General features: G+C 34.6%; 2 protein-coding genes across 2 annotated transcripts; both read left to right on the forward strand.

Moving 5' to 3' along the window:
* The first annotated feature begins 7,562 nt into the window (after nt 1-7,562).
* On the forward strand, nt 7,563-10,474 carry LOC107929382 (transcription factor KUA1). Its single transcript, XM_016860785.2, has 3 exons — nt 7,563-8,327; nt 9,072-9,280; nt 9,654-10,474. The coding sequence occupies exons 1-3, from the start codon at nt 8,057-8,059 to the stop codon at nt 10,158-10,160; spliced, it is 987 nt and encodes a 328-aa protein (XP_016716274.1). The 5' UTR covers nt 7,563-8,056; the 3' UTR covers nt 10,161-10,474.
* A 4,576-nt stretch (nt 10,475-15,050) lies between these two features.
* On the forward strand, nt 15,051-16,035 carry LOC107929358 (uncharacterized). The gene is made up of 2 exons (XM_016860754.1): nt 15,051-15,724; nt 15,813-16,035. The coding sequence occupies exons 1-2, from the start codon at nt 15,051-15,053 to the stop codon at nt 16,033-16,035; spliced, it is 897 nt and encodes a 298-aa protein (XP_016716243.1).
* Nucleotides 16,036-27,099: the final 11,064 nt, after the last annotated feature.

The raw sequence follows: 27,099 nt of genomic DNA on the forward strand, positions 1-27,099 counted from the left end.
GAAACTAAGTTGGGGATCTTCTGTATTGTCCATGTTATACCAGGAGATGTGTCTGGCCATCCTACCGAGTGTGGCATCGATTGGTGGTTGTTTGTTCTTGCTGCAGTCGTGGGCCTCGTGGTGACTATTTTTTTTATGTCCCAAGATAATCGACTCATATATACTCCCGTTAGTGACGAGGTAAACATCATTTATTAACAAATACATAGTTTGTACAATAATTTTTATTATTATACGTTTCGACTAACATATCGCATACAGGTGGAACCATGAGTAAAGCTATGTGGGATTACCTGAGGTTCTAAAAGTTATTAGGCTATGTTTAGATCAATGGTCGGAAGTCGATGTTAGTTACCTATTCTTTCAAACCTATATTAATGACGCAATGATACATAAAAGAAATTCATAAATAATGATATTTACAATTTTTCTTATCAGTTTGAATGGATGTTGTACGCCGACACCAATGTCATACGCTGCATCCCGCTGAAAGTGTTGGGTAATCGACAAATATGAGATGAGAAGGTGTTATTGATAGTGTATGCGATAATGGAAATGCAAAAAATAGACCGGGTTTTGAGGCAATTTGGGTGAAGGTAACGAATTTTGCCGCCACTACAAAACCTAAAGGAACTACACAATGTAGACATACGGAGGAAGGACAACATCGACTAGTCAATGCGGTACGAGGAGCACATCGAGGCGTGAGATCGTAGGATGCAATCTATACCCATTCGCGAATAATTTTTCTCAACGGACACGACGGTAGTTGATGATTACTTGACATAGCTCAGAACCATCGGTAACCCATATATACTATCATCGGACGAAAGGAGTCAGCAAATTTAGGTAAAAGGCCATGTCGACCACCACAACATATTAGGAGGGAACGCAGTCACACGATGGGTTCGTGATCTACTCCGGCAGAAAATGTGCCACCTATGGCTACGCAATATCCGAGTCACTTCCCTTCAAGTATTCCCATTAAATTAACAAATCTTATATTTTATTCACAAGCACCACAACACTACGGGCCATCGCCGTATGTGGCCAATTTTTTTGTTCCCGTAGGTACATATTTCGCTCTACCGATGTCTTTCGCATACTACACCCCAACATAGATGTCGATGTTAAACTTTGTCTTGGGATAGTCACTGATATACAGTAGTCAATGGCGATATCGATGTCTGGTACCTTTCCGACGTACTTGAGATTTGGGGTACCTTATGGTTTCACGCCTATAGTGACTCAAACGCTACGCACATCACTATTTTATAGGGGTGGCATATCGTCAAAATAGGTGGATGAGAGAGTGGCAGATTTACAATAATAGGTGAGGATAACGCAACAATCGACTACGGAGGAAGATGATGATGGTGACGATCCTAAAGATATGATCTGTAACAAATTTACTATTCCCCAAGCTGAAAAGCCTGACGTTTTGAATATTTTGGACAATTTAAACATTTCATCATGTTTAGAATATGTTCCAGCACTCTTTTAAAGGCTTTCCTTTGCAAATAGACCCTTTTATGTGCTTATAAATTGACCCTTACATGCCAAGCTTCATCATCCCTCACTCATATAATTTCTCTCCAATCACTTCTATTTTTCCACTATAAATCATTTTTCGGTCTTAAAAATTTTAGCCGAAAAAGATATTTTGTTTACGTTCGATGTATTTTTGAGTCGTTGGTGATGCGATACCGCTCCAAGCCGCATACATTTTATATATCATACCGAGATGGGATCATTACCTCCGAAGCCTATCATAGGGAAGTCAGTTACAGGGTGATTTTGCTTTGTACGGTCAAGGATGGAAGTCGACGTGAAGGTCTCAATCGACGATCGTTATGCGATAATGAATCAAGATATAATGGGGGAGTCGGTTGACGGTTGTTACGCGGTCACGAGCTCAATCTTTTTGAATACCTAAAAATGAAGTCTTATAAATAACATACAGAAGTTTGAGGGCATTTTGATACGGAAAAACTCTGGGGCATCTAGCTATAATAACTGTAATTTTTTTCTATTTTCAGGCAACCGGTGCCTTTAACCTTTATTATTGTTTAAAAGCTGGTACCGTCGTGGATGCAAGAGGACTCTCAGGCGAGGAATGACTGTTACTATACAGTAAAGGTGATACTTCTTTCGTAGCGGCAATGGTTGTTATTACACAACCTATTAATAACTACAACCACTGTCGCGCCGACTCGAGTTTAACATCTACTGTGCCGGAACATTTGCTCTCCTCCTAAGAGCCCTCTTGTGTTCACCTCGGTGTCGGCCTTCAAACAAGAATAAAAAGGTTAGATATAATGGCTACTTGAAAATAGAGAAAAAAATTATGTTGATTACACCAGAAGTCTTGGAGTTTTATCGTATGATTATGGCCTCAATATTATGTATGATATATATAGAGCATTGTTTGCAGGTATCCAAAAAGCTTGAACTCCTGACCGTGTAACGACTGTCACCTGCCCCTCAGTTATACTTGAACTTGTGACTGTATCATGACTGCTTACTGAGACCTTCACGTTTACTTCGACCCTTGATTGTATCAAGCATTATTACCCCTAAACCAGATTTCCCCACAATAGGCTTCTAAGGTCATAGTCCTATATCGCCATGACATATAAAATGTATGTGTACTAAGACGCGTTATCACATCCCCGACCCTTCAAAACTACCTAAGAATTTTTGTCAAAAACCTTGAACACTTTCAAAATACCCAAAACCCTTAAAATAAAAACCCTGACCCTGGGAGAGAGAATTGGAAAGTGCATCCAACTAGACGAGCTTTATGGAAAGCATGCCTAATTGGTTGCGTTTTCCAAAAAGCTCATCCAACTGGACACACGCTTTCTAGTGAAATCAACCTATATCCCTAATTAAATTTAAAACTAGCGTAAACCCCTAATTAAAAAAATAACCTATAAGCCTTATTTAGCCTTTTTTTTCATATATTTAGTAAAACAGTATGATATATATTATTAAAAAGAATCAGGTAATGTCAAATTAAAAAAATACATTTATTGTTTAAAAAGTAACATGGAAATCATTTTTTTTCATTTATGATTCAATTCCAAACAAAATATTTCATCTATAGAATCATAAAAAGCTCTCAAGATATAACTCTGTTGAATGGTAAATGAATTTTTTTTAAAACAATAAATGTTAGAACTAATGATTTTTTTGGTGAATTACAAGAATAAGGCAAAGCCCGAACAACAAACACGACTAGCACGATTCAAACACAAGCCACACTTGAAGCGATGAATACCCTGACCATCAAGCCATCACATGGGGTTTAACTCTATTGAAATTTGATATTATTTAATTCTTTTTAATAATACAATGACTAAATTGATTCATTTAATAGTAAAAAGACTAATTTGAATCTTTTTTTTGTAATGTTAAAATAAGATAATGTGGCACTAGTGTCACGGGCCAAAGTACAAAGCCCGTGACCATGACACAAGATGCACTCCATAGAGGTCTATCGATTAGATGAGGAATATTTAGCCCACGAGAACTGGCCCGATTCAAAAAACTATTGGAGAAGCCTGTCAGATTGAAGTCTGGTTGGTCCGATAATGAAGATATGACAACTTAGGCTAATTTGGTAACTAATCTTAAAAGATTGAGGGAATCATATCTTGTAAAAATTAGATTAGATTTGATATGGCATATCTTGTAAATCCCTGAAATTAAGAGATATGATTAATATCGCCCGTCGATGTAAATGTATCTTGACTGTCAATTTTGGGGGAGCTCAACTATAAATAGAGAACCTCCCCCTCATTTGTACTCATCCATTGTAAGTTGAAATTTTAAGAGTAATAGAATTCTTTGAGCATTTACTCAAACACTTTGTGTATATTCTTTCTTTGGCTTTCTGTTGTTCATTTATAGCTTCTTTTGGCACAATCGCTTCCACTATACAAATTGGTGTCTTGGAGGAGTTCTAAACGAATCCTCACTTTTGGGCGTAAAGGCTAACTTAGGCGAAATTGGAGCGAACAGATCGCCTAAAGCCACACGGATTGCGAGACGAAAGGTCTAGCCCCATGACAAGTAGAATTAGAGCTGTTGGTTTGAACTAAGTGATATCTAAGCTATTGGTTCGAAAGCACCATTGAGATGTCAAAAGAAGTTGTTGATCAAAAAGAAAGATGAGTCGAAGGAAAAGACGGAGCCTATTGAGGGGAAGACATCGAGGGTCAATTTGATGGTGCTCTTTCCTAAGAAAAAGAATGGTGAAGAAGGGTTGATGTTTGTGGACATCAACATTGCAGGTTAGAAGTGGAGTGCTCTTATTGATATGAGAGCATCAGACTTGTTCATATTGAAAAAGGCTGCGAAGAAGTTTGGTCTGTCGATTAAGAAATTGAATAAGAAGATAAAAATAATAAATTCCGAGCAGGCTCCAACTGTAGGAGTAGCTCACAATGTGGAGCTACAAATCGACGAATGGAAGGGCAAGGAAGACTTTGAGATAATCCAATTAGATGATTACGATTATGTACTTGGCTTAAACTTCCTTGACAGGATTCAGACAATTCTATTTCTATGGGCCAATCAAATTCATATTGTCACCAGTCTGTTAACAAGAATTGTTGTGCCGGTGCATCGGGATATGAAAGTTGGGACCAAGGTGTTGTCGTCAATCCAACTAGTCGAAGATGTTTCGTATGGGAGAAACATTAACTCGTCAAAATGGAATACTACGAAAGCCCATTCGGAAGTGTTAGTGGCGCAAGAGATCGATATGAAGCCTGCAGATTTGACTGTAGAGCCGACACCTTTGGGAAAAGTGAGTTGTACATCGGGCTTCGAGGGAAAAGGAGCGATGCAAAAATAGTCAGGACGAGTAAATATTATGAATAAGGTACATTACAAACACTCTGATAGTGTTTTGAATTCTGACTTGTTGGCTTAGCAAGGTTGTAGGGGCCCTTTCAAAGTTCTTAAGCAATGAGACCGAGGGACTGTGGGCGGTATGAAGCCAAGATGTGAGAATCCAGGGGATTCCAATTGGAACAAGTCAAAATTAGGGCAAGTTAAAGCGAATACTTCTTTCCAACGGGATGTACCAATGAGTGCAACGGTGCAAGTTAAGAGGGGACGGAAGTCGAGCAAAGGTTCAGAAGGAAGGGACAACCCGATCGCAAGACAGGTCGGGAAGAAGCTGAGGCAACGAGAAAGTTTCAAGGTGAATCAAGTCAGTGTCATTCAGAAGTCGCAACGAGGGCGTTGCGAGAATGGGTAGGGGAGAATGTCATGGGCCAAAGTACAAAGCCCGTGACTGTGACACAAGATGCGCCTTATGGAGGTCTATCGATTAGATGAGGAACATTTAGCCTACAAGAACTGGCCCGATTCAAAGAACTGTTGGAGAAGCCTGTCAGATTGAAGGCTGGTTGTCCCGATAATGACGATATGACAATTTAGGCTAATTTGGTAACTAATCTTAGAAGATTGAGGGAATCATATCTTGTAAATATTAGATTAGATTTGATATGACATATCTTGTAAATCCCTAAAATCAAGAGATATGGTTAATCTCGTCCGTCGATGTAAATGTATCTTGACCGTCGGTTTTGGGAGAGCTCAACTATAAATAGAGAGTCTCCCTCTCATTTGTACTCATCCATTGTAAGTTGAATTCTTAAGAGTAATAGAATTCTTTGAGCATTTACTCAAACACTTTGTGTGCATTCTTTCTTTGGCTTTCTGTTGTTCATTTGTAGTTTCTTTTGGCACAATCACTTCCGCTATACAAATTGATGTCTTGGAGGAGTTCTAAAAGAATCTTTACTTTTGGGCGTGAAGGCTGACTTAGGCGAAGTTGGAGCGAACGGATTGCTTAAGGCCGCACGGATTATGAGACGAAAGGTCTAGCCCCGTGACACTAGTAGTTAATAAAACAATATTATGTTGTAGCCTCACATTATGGCATATGGATAGAATATAATATTTGGTATAAAAAATATAAAAAATCATTAAAATGTAATAAAAATATAAATTATTATTTCACGTCCAAAATAATAATTTTGGACAGAATATATTTGTCGAGATTCATTTTAAACATATTCTTTTAGTTATTTTATTTTATTGGAGAAAAATATATTTATATACTTTGAAAATTAAAAATTTTCGTCATACAAATATAAAAAAATATAAAATCAAATATCAATGAATGAATGAATCTCAAGTTAAGATGTATTGATTAGGTGTTGACTTACACAAAATTAACTGAATTCAAATCATCATTCTATAAAAGTTAATACTAATGGATAAAATACTTCACCAAACCTCAAGGAATTAAAGAAAAAGCATGACATAATAATATATAACAATAACAACTAGGAAAATGTTTTCTTAAATATTTCCCTAAAGAAATTTCCACCAATTCATAATAATTGATTTTTTTCAGTAGAATATTAAAAGACTAAAAGAAATGAAAACATGATGAAACTCAAATAATTTTGCCCCACAATTTCGAAAGTACAGAAATAAAGTAAATTAAACGTACAAAAAAGGAGTGGGAAATAAGATGAATGGTTCCAAGCAGAAATGAGCAAAGTCGACGGCTTTATTGAGGAATAAAGATTCTTTTTTGAAAATTATAAAAATATCATAAAAATTAAAAAAAATGTAAATTCTTTTAAACTACTTGATTTTCTTTTTAAAACTATCAATTTTTATATTATAAATATATAAAATTATTAAAAAGAACACGTTTATAATATAAAATATTGTAAAATACAACTGTGATGAGAAACATGTTCATTATTTTTAAAAATAAAAAATAATTTTATTATATATTAACTTAAAATTTTAAAAAAAATTAAAATGGGAATTAAATTTAGCATTTTAAAGAGCTGGAGACGATCATAAATAATTGTTTGTCAAAACATCTCCTACACAATTATCTATAAAACACCAACTCAGAAAAGAAAAACACAATATATACTGGATTTTAATTTAATTTTTATATTTAAAAGTTAAATTTTTATTTATTCTGATTTATATTTTTTAGTTTAACCTGTAATTATTTTTTATCCAATTTTTTAACTCATATCACCTGACCGACCATCTGCTCATGCCCACCTCCTATGCTATCACAACAGGACAAGAGGTTACCAAGACTTAAAAAGAGAGAGTAGATTTTAGATTAATTGGAGAGAGGGTTTAACTTTAGTTAAAACTAAATAAATGTTGTTAGTTAATTAATAGAATTATATGGGAGTATTTAAATATGTTGTAAATGTCCGCGGCTTTGGATAAAGCTTTTTGTGTGATACAAATAATTTCTTTTGGGACGATGACTTATCCTAGAAGCTTTTATGCCCTAGAATATGCCATTTTGCAAATGGCGAATACGCATCTCACCAACCCTTTTGGGTCTTGGATCCCAGACCAAGATTACGTTTCCTGCCAATTAACCTCTCCGCCGTACACGTGTCATACCATTCATATATTTTTTTTAAATAAAATAAGCTGAGAAGAAAGAATACGTCACTTATTTTCTGACAGTTTTTATTATTGCCGTTTCCAATATAATAAAAATTATATTTAGAAAATGGAGAGACAACATGGGATTAAACTATTTATCGCTAAAAGAAGAAGAAGAGGAAGAAGAAAAAAAAAAAAAGGGAATGGTCTCAAGTCTTGTTGAAGTCAACTCCCCACACCAAACGCATGATGATGGCACACCAGTGTTGACCATATCAACGGTTAAAGATAAAATATGATAATCTCCAACAATAAACTCCGCAAAGCACTGGATCATTAGATTTCCTTTTGCAATTGAATAAATAAATACATGCGATATGGATATTGTTTATCCCTCTTTCTCTCTCCCACCTGCTAACACAGCCAGAGGCGAGGAGCCAGATAAGAAAAACTAAAGGAAAATTGTTTTCTGGTTCAAAACCACAGCCCTATCCCACATGCGGTTCGGATCCGGATTCTCTAAGATCCGATTGACATTCATCGCTTTAATTTTCATTCTGATCTGATCCCAAACGAATCTATTCGGCCGTGAAAAATGACTCGTCGCTGCTCACATTGCAGCCACAACGGCCACAACTCTCGGACATGTCCCAACCGAGGGGTCAAACTCTTCGGAGTCCGCTTGACTGACGGGTCGATTCGGAAGAGCGCCAGTATGGGCAACTTAAGCCAATATTCCGGGTCGAATTCTGGCGCGCATAACGGGAATGGGTCGGGTTCGCCCGGTGAGGGTCCGGATCACACCGATGGTTATGCTTCTGAGGATTTCGTCCCCGGGTCGTCTTCGAGTCGTGAAAGGAAAAAAGGTTTCAGTTTTTCGATGGATTAATTTTATTTGCCTATTATTTATGTTTTTATTCTGTGGATGATTAGTGTAAGACTATATAAGCTACAAAAGAAAACCTTCCAAATACTTTTGAAGTCTTTTGTTTGGCTTAAAACTTCCATGTATTTATTTTGTGCACAGTAATCACGTTGGATTTTGTTTACAAATATTTTTTTTCCGATTAAATATAAATTTTCTGAAGTTTAAGGATTTAAAGTAAAGTTGTGGCATTTCTGGTTAGTTTTGGACTTAATTTATAGTTCATTCTTCTGGTTAGAGTAAGGGGTTGGTTTTTTTTTTTTAATATGGTGAGGTGGGCTGCTGAAAAACAAGAAATGGGTTTCATAGTTCATTATCGAGATGTTATGGATTTTAGTAATTTTTATTTTATAATTTATGCTATAACATGAAATTTGTTGGGTTAAATCCTGTCCAAAAGAATGGTTATCAGATGTGATATCACTGAGTTTTGGTGGTGATAAAATGGGTTTCATTTTGTGCCTGGTGACCGTCTACATTGTTCTAGTATTGGATAATCCTTCAAAAATTTGATCATAGACATTGGGGGGATGAGAAGTCCAGAAGACATTGAATAATGATCTAAGTACGTGGTGTGACAATGGCTAGGTGGTTTTTTTCTTGTTAATGAAACGTTGAAGCAATAGGATAAAACATGGGTGTACTTCTCTGCGATTCTTGAATCTGAGTTATATTTGTTTTACAGGTGTTCCTTGGACAGAAGAGGAGCATAGGATGTTTCTCCTTGGTCTGCAGAAGCTTGGGAAAGGTGATTGGCGTGGAATCTCACGCAATTATGTTATATCAAGGACTCCTACTCAAGTGGCTAGCCATGCTCAGAAATATTTCATCAGGCAGTCCAATGTTTCTAGGAGAAAAAGACGTTCTAGCCTCTTTGATATCGTAGCAGATGAAGTTAGTACCATTTTCTCTATAATGATGCATCAGTTGCCATATCTTGTATGAATTACTAATTTGACTAATTGACTTGATTGTTTTTGGTTGACTATTTCAACTTCCAACTACTCTAAACCTTGAGAACTTAATAATGTAGATATGACTAGGATCATGGACATACCACTGAGATTTCTTTCATTTGTTTGTGAAATGGTTTGCTTCGTACTCGTATCAAAGGAAACTCCTATATAAAACAGCTAGCTTAGCTTGTTCTTTAAGAATAGGTTTATACCTATTTGCTTACTAACAGTCCTGGATACATTTTATATCCATCCAATTTGACTGCTTTTCTAGTTGTGTAAGAGATCTTTTTCTTCTTTATTTCTTGCAGTCAAGTGACACTCCAATGGCATCACAGGATTTGTTTTCTGCTAACCATCCACATGCTGAAACACAGAGTAATGACCAGTTGAGTATTCCACCTACATTGGATGAAGAAGATAAACCAATGGATTCCAACAACTCGAATGATGGGGAAACTGTACCTCCAAAGTCAGAGAGCTCACAACCCTGTTGCCCAGTAGTATATCCTACTTACTTCCCACCATTTTTTCCATATTCATTACCATATTGGATGGGGTATGACACAGAACCAACGAAGAAGGACACGCATGAAGTGGTGAAGCCAACAGCAGTACATTCAAAGAGCCCGATCAATGTTGATGAGCTGGTGGGAATGTCAAAGTTGAGTTTGGGAGAAAGTATTGGTGATAGCGGCTCATCATCTCGTTCATTAAAACTTGATGGTTCATCTAGGCAGTCTGCTTTTCATGCCAATCCTGCTTCATCTGGTAATTCTAACATGGATTCAAGTGGGAACCCAATCCATGCGGTTTAAGATAAAAACTTGAAACTTGATCTGAAATTAATGTCGTAGGTTAGCTCAGGGTTTGTGAGCAGTACAGGTTAATATTGGTGGTATTAGTAGACTAATAATTTGCTATCTGGTTTGGGTTTAGTTATATATATTTCTTTTGTGGGTTCAACTCAATAAGTTTGGTTTTCTGGTTTTAACTTAATCCTATGCTTAGCATTAGGTGGTGGTTGTAGTAGTATGTTAGAAATTATTTGAATCTTTTAACAATGTGTTTGATCTGAAGTGTTTTCATTGAAATTGATGAGATATGAAGTGGGAGAAGGATGAACTCTGTATTTTGTTGTATGGTGAAGTAGCTAACTTCTGCAATTAGTTTGTTTATTCATATGCTTAGCATATGGTAATGTAATCTGCAGTTGCTTCTTATTCATAAGGTTGAAGCAAGGTATCGTTTTCTATTTATCTTGATTTAAAATTAGAGTTATATCAATAAATATAGTTTTTTTAAAGTTTGCAATGCGATTAACTAACTTAATTTAATAGTACGACAAATCAAATGGTTGAGTTGTGGTATATTTCAAATTTCAAGGGGGAGTTAGTAACAACAGACTTCCATTGTTGACATGTTGAGTGAATGCCGTCAAGGTTGATGAACCGTTTACAGATAAAGAATATTTTTTCTTCATTTAATGCTCATCATAATAATATGCGGCATTCTATAACTCTATCGTTAGATTAAAAAATGGCTTGTGGTTAATCTGCACAACCAGCTGCAGACTTTGTTTGGGGAGGTGGATTGGTTTTTCCTTTGCATGGGGTATTTGGAAAAATTGAAATCTATAGGTATTTCAAGGAAACACTGTTGACGAAGTGATCAAAATCTTGTATAATTGAGCTAAATAGTATGCTTCTGTTTGTAAGGCGAATGTGGCCAAGAGAAATGGATCGAATTGCTATCCGATACGGGCAGGTAATTGGATTCAGTTAAACACAGAAGGTGCTGTTCAGGTGGCCTTTGGTTCAGCTGCTGTAGCGGGGTTATGCGTGACCCTAAGGGAAACTGGATTTTAGGATTAGTAAGTTCCTAGGAATTTGTTTTGTATTGGAGGTTGAGTTATGAGGCATTTTTGAGGGTTTGTCTCTTCTGTTGAAGCAAATATTTTATAGAGTGTTGGTAAGTACAAATAGCATGGAAGCAGTTCAGATTATTGAAGGTAATATATTAAGAAACTTAAACTCAGCTTGGTTAGACGAATTCATTAGCTGTTAGAAAAGACAGTATATTGGCATATCCAACATGTGCCTAGAGAAGAAAATAAAGTTGTAGATTTACTAGCAAAAATGGATCACAGTAATGAAACATCTTACTTTTATTTGAACAACCTCCTTTAGGTGTTAAAATTTAGGCTTAATGATAAATTTAGCCACTAACGTTTGCATATTTTGTCAAAATGTACTTAATTGTATTTTTGAGTCTTTTATGGCCATCAACCTTTGTTTTTTTTTTCAATCTGCTTCTTCTAACAGATTTAATGAATAAATTCAAGGTTTCAATTTTTCTTTTCCTTCAAAAAGTTTCAATATTCCATACATCTGTTAGAGGTTTTTCTACTGAGTTAATTTTTTTAGATAATTATGTTTATTTTCTTTAAATTAAGAGTTATTTTTTTAATTTAATGTATTATTTATTTTATTACTTTTTACATGTAATTATCTTATTGGCTTATCTAAGTAAAAATTACATCTCATTAAAAATATTCCACATGAAATTCTACATCATCTCTGTTAATTTTTTTTAATGATACTTTCATTAAATCTGTTAGAAAAAACAAATTGAAAAAAAAGAACAAAGGTTGATGGTCAAAAAAGACTTAAAAATACAATTAAGGCCATTTTGACAAAGTCATTAAGCCTTAAATTTAAGACTTTACAAACTCTTTGTTTTGTTTTATTTTCAGCTTTAATTATATAAAAAAAATTATGATACTACATTTTAACAAGATATTTATTGGATTGTCCATTATAAAAATTAGGTGAGGAATATTTAAACTGTATAATAGAAATATCCTCCATTTTCCCTATGGATTTTAAAATTTTAATTTAATAGTAAATTTTAATATGAAACCTAAATTGATTTCTCAGGAAGGATCAACTTATTGAATACAGATTTTAATATTATAATAAAATATTTTTTTTAGTTTTCTTAGTTGTTTGAATATGATTTTATTTTATGGTAATTATGATTTTTGATATTATACCAAACAAATCATTTAACAATAAATAAAATAAATTGGTTGTCTAAATGATCATTTTGATAATTTTTTTATTTTTTAATATCTAAAAAAATAGTTTGCAACTAAAATCTAATCATTTTAATAAACTATATAAAATATAAAATGAATTAAGCTACAAAATGAACACGATATGAATATACTAGCACTAATTATTAATGTGTAAAATTTATATAAATTTATAATAATTTAAAAATAGAAACTCATAGAGAATAAGGATTATTTTAAAAATTTTAAAGTACTATACATTCAAGACATGTAAAAAGTTAAACTCGACATATAATCAGTTTCTTTAAATTGAATATTGTACAATACATAATAGGCAAGTAAGCACAAAATTTGAGCAGACTTGAAATAATCGAAATAAATCAAATAATTTTATAATTTCTTTGATGAAGCTTTCAATTTAATAGTTATCTAAATTTAATTTTAGATAGAAGAGTTTATCAAAACTTGATCTTGAAACTTGAAAATTTATATAGAAGATTGAAGGGTCTTCAGGATTTGATCTTGGATAATGTAGTTTGCTTCAAAAGTTGTTTAGACTTGTTAATACAAACAAATGATCTCTCTTTTTTGTTGATACAACTAGATTAAGGATATATTCTGTAATGTGTTGAATGACGACTTACTTTCATAGCATCAATATCATAAACTCTTAATTAATTAGTTATAATATTATTGGGATTTTAACAATTTGGGATGCCATGATTTCGTGTATCAGAAACTGAACGAGGGAGCATGGATTGTGGCGGACGGTTACCAAGAGTACATTCGGCCAATATTGAAGCAACAGATTCGTAGTGCATGACTCTTAAGAAAACACCATTCGAGCACCATGATTTACCAACTGAAAGAGGTAAATATATGGCCGATTCAATTAAGGATATATTATTCACTCATACGAGTAATGACCTTAAGTAATTGTTGTTTCACTGTTATCCAAAAGCAACTTTCGAATAGGTAGCTTCCACCAACTATCTTTTTCTTTTTAAACTCCCAAGAAACTGAAAAATCTGCTACAAAAGTAAAAAAAAAACTACCTACAGCTTAAAGAATACAGGAGTTGGTGGTTTACAGAATCCACCCTATTAATACTTTTCCCTAAAAGCCTCATTTGTATTCTTCAAATGAGACATCTATGGGATTGATGTCATGACGAGACTGATGCATAACTACTCTATGGGATTGCAGGAGTTTGAGACATCTCCCAATGAAGTTGACTGCTATAATATTCAACGAAGATATTGCTTTATAATTTGGAATAGTTTGGAACCCAAACTCTTATGTTACAATATAATTTCAACTAAATAATAATAGTAGTAATAAAATGGCATCATATAATTGATTGATGATGTATGGAATATAAGGGATTATATTTCATGCACTAAGTACAAGTTCTATGCATCATCAGCTAATTATAAATTGTCATGACCAAAATAAAAAAGATCAAAGGACATTTTAATAAATACTTGAAAAAGTAATTAAACATGATTAAAAATTAGTCTTAATTTTCTTCTCCCCTTTGTTATGTATCGATGAAGTTTAACTGTCTACTAAATTCTCAAACCTCACTCTTATCTCCCAACCTAGAGTGAAAGGGATGGAAGATTCTGCTAACACCTGCCCAATAGTGGTGAGTTGAAGCTGATCGCTTAAACTTTGACACTCAAACCATTCCAATTTTGGGATGGGATGGTTTTTGCTTATCTTGAGTAGCCTCAAAGATGATTTAATATTTCAATAAAGTTTTTAAGATTTTAGTGAATGGTAAAACTTTATCAATTTTGGAAGAGAGAAGAGAAAATTATAAAAGGAAAATTAAGATTAGTTTTTAATTAAATTTTTAAGTATTTATTAAAAATTGCTTCAATATTATTTATTTTGTTCACTAATGAGGTGGCAACTATACACTATCAATATATTAAATATATAATTTTATTAGTTAACAAACTCTTGGTTTAGTGGCAATAGCATTTATATTGTGGCATGAGGGCTTGGATTTAATCCCTAACAACCCTACCCCTGCCCCAATTATAAAAAAAAAATGTAATTTTATTATGACATGGATAGAAAAAATTATAATTTTGCTTTACTATAATTAAGACATCTTTCATGTCCGTTTTATAGTCTATGAAAGCCGTACAATAAATCTTATCATTACGCTCAACATTTGTAGGTCTTCTCTATTTCTACTTTAAACATAAATATATTTCTAAATTCTTGATTGAGTTGTTATAATGAGTTGATGAATAAATTTTTAATTTTACCCTCTCAATTTGATATTGCAAGAATCATTTTATTTATCTAGTAAATTATACTTTCCAATTCATCATGTTTAAGGTTGGATATGTTCATGAATTTTTCAGCTAGATTTCCATTTCAGCAATAATTAACCAAAAGTGTAAATGCATTTTCTTTAACCAAGGAGTCGCAAATTAATTCCTCACTCCCAATGCGTCAAATTTACTTTTACAAGCCCCTTCAATTCCTATTTATTTAATAACATAAATCAAATCTAAAATACAAAGAAAAAAAATCTACAATACTCTTCAGCAACATTTTGGTTTTCCCTGTTTAACTTTTCTAGTAATCTTGTTTCCCGCTCCATAATACGACCATGCCTGGAATAGGTACTTTAGTAGACCTGTTACTTTTCTACACTCTTGAAAGAGTCCTTTTCAATAGAATGGTGATCTCAATGGGCAAAAACTCACAACAGGTTAAGTCAGCAATGACACTTTGGCTCATGCTAGAAGAAATTGGTTACCATGAACTCATTCGAATCATCCATTCTTATGACGATGACACCATCGATGCTTTCTTCGAGGAGGCACTGCAATGCTTACAGTTCATTCAGCCCAATGTTTCATCACCAAGCGATGAATCATATGACACTCCTGTTTTCCTTGGTCTTTTCGACGAACCAATGAATTACAGGTTCTTTTATTACAATCGGGAGTTTATGTACAAGCGTTACGTTCACATCATGGACACTGTTTGTGACAAAATATTTGGCGAAAATGCTGCTATTGAAGTTGATGAATCTGGTTTGAAGCCAGCGGCTAGACCCCTAGGAGAAGGTTCTACTACTTCACAGGTCATTGGTGAATCGGATTCGAACCCAAGCCTGGAACTGAATCAATATATCGAGTCAACGAAGGTATCGAATTTGAATCCCGGTGCCAATGAGTTTCGACCGGGACAAACGCCGGAGGATACGAGAACAATGTTCATAACATTCTCTAAAGGCCACCCTTTAAGCGGGGAAGAAATCTTCCACTTCTTTACCTCGTACGTAATTAAACTACATACATACATACATACACATATGGTTTAAGTGAATGTGAAGTAGTTACTGATGTTGGGTTTTGCATTGCAGGAATTGGGGAGAAGTGGTGCAAGATGTTGTGATTGAACACACTAGTCATCCAGGACAAGAACCTCAGTTCGGACGTATTGTTTTCACTACTTCATTGGTGATACCCATGGTTTTGAATGGGCAATCCAAAGCCAAATTCTTGGTCAACGGAAAGCATTTGTGGGCTCGTATTTACGTCCCTCGTTATAGAGGAAGGAGAAAATTAGCTAGTAAGAAAGTTTAATATTTGATGCACTCATGGTGTATAATTTTATGCAGTATCAGTGAATCAGATGATATTGTGAATTTAATTTTAAAAATATATTATGAATTATTATTTAATTAATTAACAATATAGGCAGTCTTTAGATAAAATATAAATCCAAAAAATAGTACTTGAATTCAAGCAAATTATCAAAATTACCACCCTCTTTTGGCAATACAAGTTAAGATTGCTGTATCTTTTCTTACCAAATATAGGCATGAATTATATGCCATTGGAGAAGTTATAGAGAGGATGATATCCTTTTGTATTTGGTAACATGATTTTGAATGCTCATTTTGTTGGTTTTTTTTGCATTTTTGTTTTTAAAACCATTGTTTGTTCGTAATATATGCTTTGCCAATTATGCATTTAATTAGCTTCTATGACCTTCACCAACCCACAGAACGTCATTTTTTTTTATATAGTTCCATGAAATCTACACATCTATTCTTAAAATATAAAAAGTAGTATCTGATTTTCTAAGAGTCACCAAAATATCTCTCTCATAAAAAATTTAGACCTTTCATAAACAATTGAAAGTGATACTTCCATTTTACTCATTAAATATAATTGTCAATAAAACTTTATCTCTAGTACTTGTCATCGTGGTAATAAGTACCCATTAACATACCAAAACCATTGGACTTTTTTCCTTCCAATTTTTTTTTTGGAACAAATATAAAAATGGTCGTTATAAGACAAGGACCCAAACTAATGCTGGGTGACCTGTCATTGCTGATATAGGTAACATGTTGCTCTTAAACTCTCAAATAGACAAACACCACATATAGTTGAGATTTGCATTTTTCAACAGTTAAGTTGATGTCTGAGGTTAGCCCCGTTGCAAAGGGACCACGTATGACCACTTGTTGCAAAGCATTAATGGTGTCCGTACACCACAGAAACCTCGATGTTAAGGTGACTTGTAATTAAGCACGTTATTGTTGTTGTTGGTAAGTATCTGTTAACTACATATAATATATCAATGGTTATATATATAAGTAAATATAAGTAAATTGTAAATGTATAATAATTATAAAATTTTAATATTATTGTAATATTCAATTTTAGTCCAGGCTCATATATGGAAACATAATCTTTAAGGATATGTAATCTTAGATATGATATGCAATCTTAGATATGATATATGTAATCTTAGAAGATATGATTTTATAATCTTAGAGATTTAATTTGTAGATACCCTTTAATCTTAGCCGTTGATATAATTGATCTGTACCGTTAGATTTGGGGAGGCTCAACTATAAATAGAGCCCTCTTCCTTCATTGTAAATGACGGAAGTGGGGAGTAATAATAATTCTTAAGAGTATTTACTCAAATTTCTCTCTCTCTTGCGTTCTTATTTTGTTGATTTGTGTATAATTTATTTATTGATTTGTATGTTGTTGATTTTAAATCTCTTTTTCCCTTATTATTTATTTTCAAATTCATTATTTTCAAATTTGTTTACATTTTATTTGGCCTTATGTTTTTTTATTTTATACTCTTTATTTTAAATTCATTGGTCTTTGATTATTGATGCTATTTAATCCTTTATTTGTTATTTTAATTTTTTTATTATTAAATTAATTATTTTAATATTATTAATACTATTATGTGGCATCATTAATCTTGTATCATTATTTATTATTATTATTATTATTATATTCATGCGCATGCATCGTTTTTATGTAATATATATATTTATATATAGTATACGTATGCTTATATATATTTTATACATATGTTTTTATTTTTATTTTACTTCCTAACTTTTATATACATATATATACTTTTATATTTAGTTTCAAATTTTTTTTTTACTTTTGCATATATGTACATGTATGTATTTATATATTTTTCTAATGAATATTTTATATATATATATACACGCACATGTCTATGTTTTTTATTTGCTTAAATACAAACTTATATTTTCTACACGTATGTTATAATATATATGTATATTTATATATTTTTCTTTATTTTCGTAAATGCATTATATATATTTTGTTATAAATTCTATAGTCCAAAATTTTATATGTAAACCCATGTGTATTGCTTTTATTCTTTATAATTTAATGTATATATTTTGTACATTTTTTCTCTTTATATTTTTTTGTTTATTTCCTTCGTTTGCTTATTGATTTATGTTTTCATTTATATTTTGTTCATTTGATACTTTACATGTCGTTGTTTTTTATGTACATTAATTTCGTTTATTTCTATGCCATTGTTGTATTTATTATTGTATTTTATACTTAATGTAGCATTACATCATTTTTTTACTCGATTTTAAAATTTTCAAAATTGAAATAATACTCGTATTTAGGATTTTCAAGGAAATTGAGCCCTAACGTATTGGGTTCCAATTTTCTTCGTTAAATCTAACAATCGAGAATTGCTCATTAATCAAAAAAATAAAATGAAAAGCTTGTTGTCGGGAATTTAATATGTTGTATCCTAACGTATTGGATGTGACGTATTGATTTCTAGAGACAAATTTTTTTTTTTAAAAAATAATAACAAAGGAAATATTCCAAGTTTAGGATTTTGAGAAATTGTGTCTTAACGTATTGGGCCGCGATTTCTTTATAAATCTTAAACAAATGAATATTCTTTTAAATTTTATTACACGAGTATTTTGGACTAATTCATTTTTGAGGAATTAGAATGTCTTGCCCTAACGCATTGGGTGTGACATTTTCTTTCTCCGAAATGATAAGAGTCTTAATAAGTAACGTTTTTTTAAGTTTTTATTAAGGATCATATTTTTAAATTTTCGACATTAAGACACTAATTAATTAACTAGATACCCATTTTGGGCGTTACGAGGGTGCTAATCTTTCCTCGTATGTAACCGACTCCCGGATCCATTTTTCTAAAACTCGTAGACCAAAGCGATTTTTTAGGTGATCAAATCACACCTCAATAAAAGATTGGTGGCGACTCTCAATTTTTGTTTTTTTTTAAGTCTACAACTAATTTGTTTTTTTTCTCAAAATAAAAGTTGGTTTCAACAGCTTGGCGACTCCACTGGGGACTTTTAAAAAAAAATAAGACAGTCGAGCCACAAAGTTGGTTAATTCTTGTGTTATGGTCGAGAAAATTTTGTTTTTTTTTTAAATTCATGGTATCCTGTTGCATTCATTATTTCTTGCTTAATGGATTTAAGTATTGTACACAGTTTCAAGTGGACAGGGTCTACTCGAGAGCGGTAAATGTGCCAACCTTTTCAAAGAAACTGATGAGTATAATAGGAATTAGTGAGCAGTGGGTTGCTGCACGGATTAAGCAAAAGGGGGATAGTAAATGCGTTCCTTAGAGAAGTTTGAAAGATGCAATTCTAACACACCCAGACGTGAGGAAGAGGTTAGATGTATTTGCTTGGTTGTCCTCCCCAAAGCCTTAGGGTATGTGGATGAAGCAGTCACCGATTTATTCGACCGTCTTGATAAGAAGGTTACACCGATTCCAGTAATTTTGGCAGAAACCTTCAGGTCATTGAGTGCATGCCGAAAAGTGGGTGAGGGTAGATTTATTGGATGTGCACAACTACTACTCGCGTGGTTTCACAGTAACTTTTAGAAAGTGGATAAAGTTTCGTATTGGGTTTTCTATGAAAATTATTCACCACTAAAGGAGATAGTTGCTACGCCGATAAGAGATGATATTTCAGAGGAAAAGTGGATGGCAATTCTTCAAAATATTCAGAAGGAGGACGTGGAGTGGAGAGCTCATTGGTTGCTTCCAGATGAGATCCTGTATAGGTGTGGTGATTTTGATTGGGTTCCTTTGCTTGGTATTTAGGGAGCTATTGGATATGCCCCATTAAGTGCTAAGGCAGTATAGGTCAAGACAATTTATGCCTGCGACCCAAGGGATAGCTAATTGCGAATTTTCGTACAGGGATGATGGTTACAGAAAGAAGATTCAAGAGATGTCTAGTGCGTGGAAACAGACTCGCCGAATGAAGAGGTTAGCTGTGGGTCCGATAATAACTTCTGAGTATCATGAATGGTGGGTTAGGAGGATCAACGATAATACACCTAAGTTAAAACAGGAAAACAGCCAGTCAATAGAGAAATCTTTATGAGTCGTCCCTTCTGAGTTGGAAATTATAAGATAGGATTTTGAAAGAAGAAATACGGATTTAGCAAAGAAGATAGAACAGATGGAAGAAGAAAAGACGAACTTGAGATTAGACATAGACGTTCAGAAGTTTGAAACTGAGAAATTAAGGAAAGAGAAAAACAAGGCTGAGGAGGAGTTGGATAGTCTGAAGACGGATTATAAAAAGTTACGTCTGTCAATAAGAAAAAACTTCAGAACAGTGGCGTAAAGAACTTCGAGAAGAAAATGACAAAGCCGATAGATGGGAACGAAAATTCCAAGAGATGCAGATGCGAAACGATGCCTCAAAAAAGAGTTTGTCGAATAGCCAAAGAGAAAAAAGTGAATTAAAGGATAGGGTGACCGAGTTGGAAAGATCTCTTCATCAGTATCGGAATAGAAATTCCGCAATAGAGTTGAAAGCAAGCTTGAGCAAGATTGAGGAGATGAATAAAAGAATCGAAGAGCTAGAAATAGCGCTACAAAATTGTGAGATCCAGATCAAGTACTTGAAAGCAAATGAGAGTCGTAATAATGAACAGCTCCACTACTTTCAGAGTCAAGTTAGGAGCAGAAATCGTCTTATGGAAGAAGCTGTGGTCCAGATTCGAGAAGTAGCTGATCACATACAGACTTTAGCAGTACAGACTGACATGCTGAGTGTGAAGTATAAATTGGAATCGGAGCGGGGGCAAGAATTAGCTTTGTTACTTAGAAAGATTAGAGCTCTGGGTATTAGGGCAAAGTCTTATTTGTAATTCACTTTATGTAAAGAATTTTAATTTCTAGTAGAGTTTTCTTAAATGGAATTGAATCAAATTTGACGTATTTTTTGCATTTGTTTCATGCATTGCATTACTTCATATGCATTTAAAAAATATTAAAAGATTCTAATTAATTTAAATCACTCTTCAGTTAATCTGGAAACCAACCAGCCTACCGCTACGGTACTCGATCAAAAACTAAAGACATGAATCAAAGGATGGAAAGACTAGAACAATTCTAAAAAGAAATGCAGGATCAGCTTCAACAACAAATAAATGAGCAGCTTGAGAAAATTCAGCAAAAAATGATAGACAAAATGATAGAATCTCGAGGGAGTATGATGACCCAGTTAACTCAATAGTTGACCAAGAGAAATGATAAGTAAAAGGCTCTGTGCTAAATGTTGAAGAAGGAGACAGCGAGGAACCTGTTTATCCCCCGGGCTTTACCCCACAGCATGTTGAGGTGTATCTATACAAATCTTCTGTCACAATTAAGCCTCAGCAGTTCCAGACCGGCGCTACAACACAATGAATTTTCAAGCTGGATCGGGCTCTAACCCCGGAGACAACCTTGTTAATCCTACTATCCCTGACTTGGATGAAGCAACTGGAAAGGAGAAAATGAATGATGAATTGCCAAAACAACTAGAAGAAAAGTACAAATGGCTAGAGGAGAAATTTAGAGCAATGGAATTTCTGATAGCTACTATGGGATTGATGTTAAAGAATTGAGCTTGGTTCCAGATTTGGTACTCCCATACAAGTTCAAAATGGCAGAATTTGAGAAGTACAACGGAACTAGTAGCCCCGAAGCCCATATTACTATGTTTTGCAGACGGATGACTGGGTATGTTAATAACGACCAACTGCTGATACATTGCTTCCAGGATAGCCTCACAGGGGCAGCATCCAAGTGGTACAATCGATTGAATCGTACCCAGATTAATTCAGGGAGAGATCTAGCGTAGGCATTCATAAAGCAGTACAGCCATGTGACTAATATGGTGCCTGATAGAATCACTCTACAAAACATGGAAAAGAAGCCCAATGAAAGTTTTAGGCAATATGCACAAAGGTGGAGGGAGGTCGCCGTCCAAGTTCAGCCACCGCTCTTGGAAAAAGAAATGACAATGCTCTTTATAAATACATTGAAAGCCCCATTCATCACACATATGTTAGGAAGTGCCACAAGAAGCTTCTCTGACATAGTCATGACTGGTGAAATGATTGAAAGCATCATAAGGAGCGAAAAGATTGATGTTGGAGGAAATAACAGGAAGCAAGCCTCAAAGGAAAAAGAAGATGAGGTGGACAGCGTGAATGTGTATAGTAAATCGATTACGGTGAATCAACCAAGAAAAATGGTTCCTAATCAGCAGGGTTCATCAAGACAAGAATCAGGAGTAAAAAAAGATACTGAGAAGCTCCAATTCTCGCAAATTCCAATGTTGTATAAGGAGCTGTATCAAAGCTTATTCAAGGCGCATGTTTTTTCCCCTTTTCATGTAAAGCCTCCACAGCCTCCGTACCCCAAATGGTATGACGTAAGTGCACAATGCGATTATCATACGGGAATTACAGGACACTCAATAGAGAATTGCACTACATTTAAAAAGCTAGTTGAAAGACTAATCAAAATGGGTATTGTCAAGTTTGATGACTCATCTAGTGCAGAAAATCCACTGCCCAATCATGATTGATAATGGATTGGATGCAATGATCACATCAATGCCATATGTGAAGACACACTTGAAAATGGAGCTTGTTAGATATCCACCCTTATAAACTTGAGAGTGTTCTAAATAATCGGATTGTAGAAGAAATCTCTGTAGCATCTAGAGCTTACTTAGAGTAATATTCAGAACATTCTTGTTGTTTTTAGCCTAAAAATGATAGAAATTCATTTGTGAAATAGGCTCATGTCTGAACGTCATTATTCTAATAAAATACATCTTTGCATTCATTTTTGAGCTAATATTTTTTCATTCTTTTTGAAATAATTATTCTTTCATTCTTTTGGATTTTCTTCCACATCTTTCATTCATTCATAATTATATTGTACAAATAGTTATTCATAAATACATTCTTTTGTATATTCTTTTATATTGGGTCTCCAGATATCAATAACATGAGTGGCGCTGCTACAGGCTTAGAATTTCCTTTTGAGCGAGACATGTGTTTAGAGGGGTTTCATAACTTTGAAGATGACATAGATTGTAGCCTATTTTCAGACTTGTTAAGGACGGTAGAACAAGTCGAAAAACGAATCTTACCCTACAAAGAATCATTGGGATACATGACTTCTCCTTATATGGGGCATGAAGGTCATTTGGTCGATCTCGCCAAAAGAGTCTGACAGTCATTGATTCATCTTTGTGATTGTCAGATACTTTACTAAATGAATGGAAGCTGCTTCATATGTCAATGTCACGAATTCGACAGTTAGCAAATTCGTGAAAAATCATATGTCAGTATGGAACGCCAAAAGGATCATATCTAACAATGTACTAAATTTGAACAACAGCATAATATCAAAAGTTTGCAGTCTGTTCACGATTAATGCCATATCGTCAAAAAAAAAGATGGCGCAAAAAAATACTCTGCCGGGACAATGTCTTTCTCTTGGGACCATAGCAGTTTTGCCTATTGAAGACAAAATTCTTTCTGAGTTTTTGAATCCAATTCCGATTGAAGAGGAATGTTCAAAGTTGTCCATCATTGTCAAATGCGTCAAAAGCAAATGATGCAAGTTCACAAAAAGGGTCCGTCCTAGAGAATTCCTTGAGAGGGACCTAGTATTGAAGAAGATCCTTCCCATACAAAAAGAACTTCATCCCAAGCTGGAAAGGACCTTATGTGCGAAGTCTTTATTTGGAAAAGCATCGATTTTGATAAAAAAAGATAACAAGGACATGCCTAATCCTATGAGTTCAGATTCAATCAAAAATATTTCAAAATATAAAAAAAAAGTAAAAAAAGAGAGAAAAGAAGAAAGAAAATGGGGAGGCCAAGGTGAAAACCCGCAAAGGGCGCCTTGAGACCAAAGGGGATTTGAGTTGAAAACTCGAAAAGGGCGGCTCAAATATTGATCAGAATGGGGCATGAGGTGATCAGAGCAGTTCAAATTTTGATCAGATTGGGGCATATGATGATCTTCAATCAACAGGAAAGGGTAGACAACATCTTGGGACATCGACAGAGTACTGTAGATCTCCTAAACACATGTCAAACTTAGAAAGTTTGTGTAGAGAAGTTCAAGCTGTGATATCTGGGGCATCCAATTTTTATATTGAATTTGCTATTTTTGGAATACTTCATTCTTTTCCAAGATACACACTCCCAATCAATTTCTTTGTTATCCTTATTTTTTGGTAACTATTCCTTTCGAGCTATGCTTAGAACCAATTGTATTCTCATCCATTATTATACCCTTTTTGCAAGCATATTGCATTGGAATAATGATTAATGGACTAATAAAACTTTCACAAGTAAAGTTTGACATATTAATTTAGAAGTTTCTAAATAATACATGAACCTGAAATAGGACTATTGTTTAGAACGCGCCATGTTTAAAGGTTGGAAATCTGAAAAGGAAGAGTCTAAATTAGGTAGGACTTTCTCTTTGAATTTTGTTGTTAAAAACATTGATTGAACAAAATGACGAAGCTTAAATAACAAGTAAGCAATGATCACCAAACAGTAGGAAGAGGTTTCCTCGGAGAAGAAAGCCTTCATTTATGCATGAGCCTTTGGTACAATACCCTGGGAATGGTGTAAGGGACCAGAGAGATTTAGATCCTGTATCCTTGAATTGTGATAGGAGAGGATCGAGAAAAAGCCATATATTCCAACCTTTGGGTTACAGTGGGAGAATGATGGTACAAATTTTGTGCCCCAATGGATTGAACTTTGAGGTTTACAGTGGGGGCAACCTGACTAAATGTTTCTTCAGAAAAGCCAGCGAAGCAAGAAGGCATTGTAGCACATCAGTGTTAAGGCCTTAATAAACTTCGAGCAATGACAACCTAAGTGGGATCATTCTCGGAAAAAAATTATTAAAAAATTATGCATTCGTGCAAACACCATTCACACATGCCTAGTTAGGAGCATTTGACTCATTTTATGTCATCCTAATCATTAGGCATAATTAGGTTCATTATACAGGTCATGTTCCCCAGAGAGCAGATCAGTGAAGATGCAAATCTTGCCTTCCTGCACCGACAGCGAAGCAGATCGAAGACACCAGCCTTGCCTCTTTAAGTTGCAGCGGAGCAGGTTAAAAATTACAGATATTGTCTTCTTGCACCGACAGCGAAGCAGATCGAAGACACCAGCCTTGCCTCCCTGGGTTGTAGCGGAGCAGGTTAAAAATAGCAGATCTTGCCTTCCTGCACCAACAGCGAAGCAGATCGAAGACACCAGCCTTGCCTCCCTAGGTTACAGCAGAGCAGGTTAAAAATAGTAGATCTTGCCTTCCTACACCGACAGCGAAGCAGATCGATGACCCCAACCCTATCTCCTTGGACAGCAGTGGAATAGGTTGAAGATTGTAAGTTCTATCTCTCTGGTCAGTAGTGGAATAGGTTGAAGATTGTGAATCCTATCTCCCTGAGCAACAATGGAGTAGGTTGAAAATAGCAGATCTTGCCTTCCTGTACTGGCAGTGAAGCAGATCGAAGACATCAGTCTTATTGCCTTGACGTTACAATGGAAAATATTAAAGCCACAACGGCGAATCTTATTTCCCTGGCGTTGTAGTGGAGCAGATTGAAGCCACGATAGCGAATCTTATCTCCCTGGCGTTAAGGCTTGGATTAGCTTAAGTGGAGCGGATTGAAGCTGTGGGCAGCGAATCCTATCTCTTTGGCATTACAGTGGAGCAGATTGAAACCACGACGATGAATCTTACTCCCCTGGCGGTGTAGTGGAACAGATTGAAGCTACGACGATCAATCTTGTTTCCCCAACATTGCAATTTAAAATACTGAAGATTGAGAATCTTATCTCTCTGAAGTTGCAGTGGAGTAGATTAAAGCCAATAATCCTATCTCCTTAAAGTTGCAGTGGAGCGGATTAAAATCACAGATCTTATCTCTCTGAAGTTACAGAGAGCATATCGCATCTAGTCTTATCTCCCTGAAGTTCCAGTGGAGCAGACTAAGTAATCAAGTCTTATCCTCCTAAAGTTGTAGTGAGGCAGACTGAAGATGGCGAATCTTATCTCCCTGAAGTTGCAGTGGAGTAGATTAAAGCCAATAATCCTATCTCCCTGAAGTTGCAGTGGAGCGGATTAAAACAACAAATCTTATCTCACTGAAGTTGCAGTAGAGTAGATCACATCGGGTCTTATCTCCCTGAAGTTGCAGTGGAGTAGACTCAAGAAAGCAAGTCTTATCCCCCTGAAATTGCAGTGGGGCAGACTAAACAAATCCTGTCTCCCTAAGTTGTAGTGGAGTGGATTAGAGTGATGGGTTTTATCTCTTTGAAATTACAGTTAAGCAGATTAAAAGTTACGAGTCACCTATCCTATCTCTCCGACGTTGTGGAGGAGTGGATTGAGACACCAATTCCTATACCTCTGAAGATGCAGTAGGATGGATGTGGCTGCTTGAAGAAGAATAGCACCAAGATCCAGTGTGACCGGGTAAAAATTGGTCATTTCTAAAGTCTTTGCTCCGTTCCTGTTACATGACAACGAGTAAAGAGGGGCAGCTGTAATACCCAATTTTAGCCCGGGCTTATATATAGAAACATAATCTTCAAGGATATGTAATCTTAGATATGATATATGCAATCTTAGATATGATATATGCAATCTTAGAAAATATGATTTTGTCATCTTAGAGATTTAATTTGTAGATACTCTTTAATCTTAGCCGTTGATATAATTGATCTGTACCGTTAGATTTGGGGAGGCTCAACTATAAATAGAGGCCTCTCCCTTCATTGTAAAGAACAGAAGTGGGGAGTAATAACAATTCTTAAGAGTATTTACTCAAATTTCTCTCTCTTTTGCGTTTTTATTTTGTTGATTTGTGTATAATTTATTTATTGATTTGTATATTGTTGATTTCAAATCTCTTTTTCTTTTATTATTCATTTTTAAATTCATTATTTTCAAATTTGTGTACATTTTATTTGGCCTTATATTTTTTTTTATTTTAT

This window comes from Gossypium hirsutum, chromosome D08, assembly GCF_007990345.1.
Source record: "Gossypium hirsutum isolate 1008001.06 chromosome D08, Gossypium_hirsutum_v2.1, whole genome shotgun sequence".
Taxonomy (NCBI): Eukaryota; Viridiplantae; Streptophyta; class Magnoliopsida; order Malvales; family Malvaceae; genus Gossypium; species Gossypium hirsutum.

Excerpts from the sequence above, each read along its gene's own strand:
- LOC107929382 (XM_016860785.2), top strand. The coding sequence starts at position 8,057 with ATGACTCGTCGCTGCTCACATTGCAGCCACAACGGCCACAACTCTCGG. Across the intron at positions 8,328-9,071 it reads GAGTCGTGAAAGGAAAAAAG|GTGTTCCTTGGACAGAAGAG; the intron begins GTTTCAGTTTTT and ends TTTGTTTTACAG. Across the intron at positions 9,281-9,653 it reads TTGATATCGTAGCAGATGAA|TCAAGTGACACTCCAATGGC; the intron begins GTTAGTACCATT and ends TATTTCTTGCAG.
- LOC107929358 (XM_016860754.1), top strand. The coding sequence starts at position 15,051 with ATGCCTGGAATAGGTACTTTAGTAGACCTGTTACTTTTCTACACTCTT. Across the intron at positions 15,725-15,812 it reads ATCTTCCACTTCTTTACCTC|GAATTGGGGAGAAGTGGTGC; the intron begins GTACGTAATTAA and ends TTTGCATTGCAG.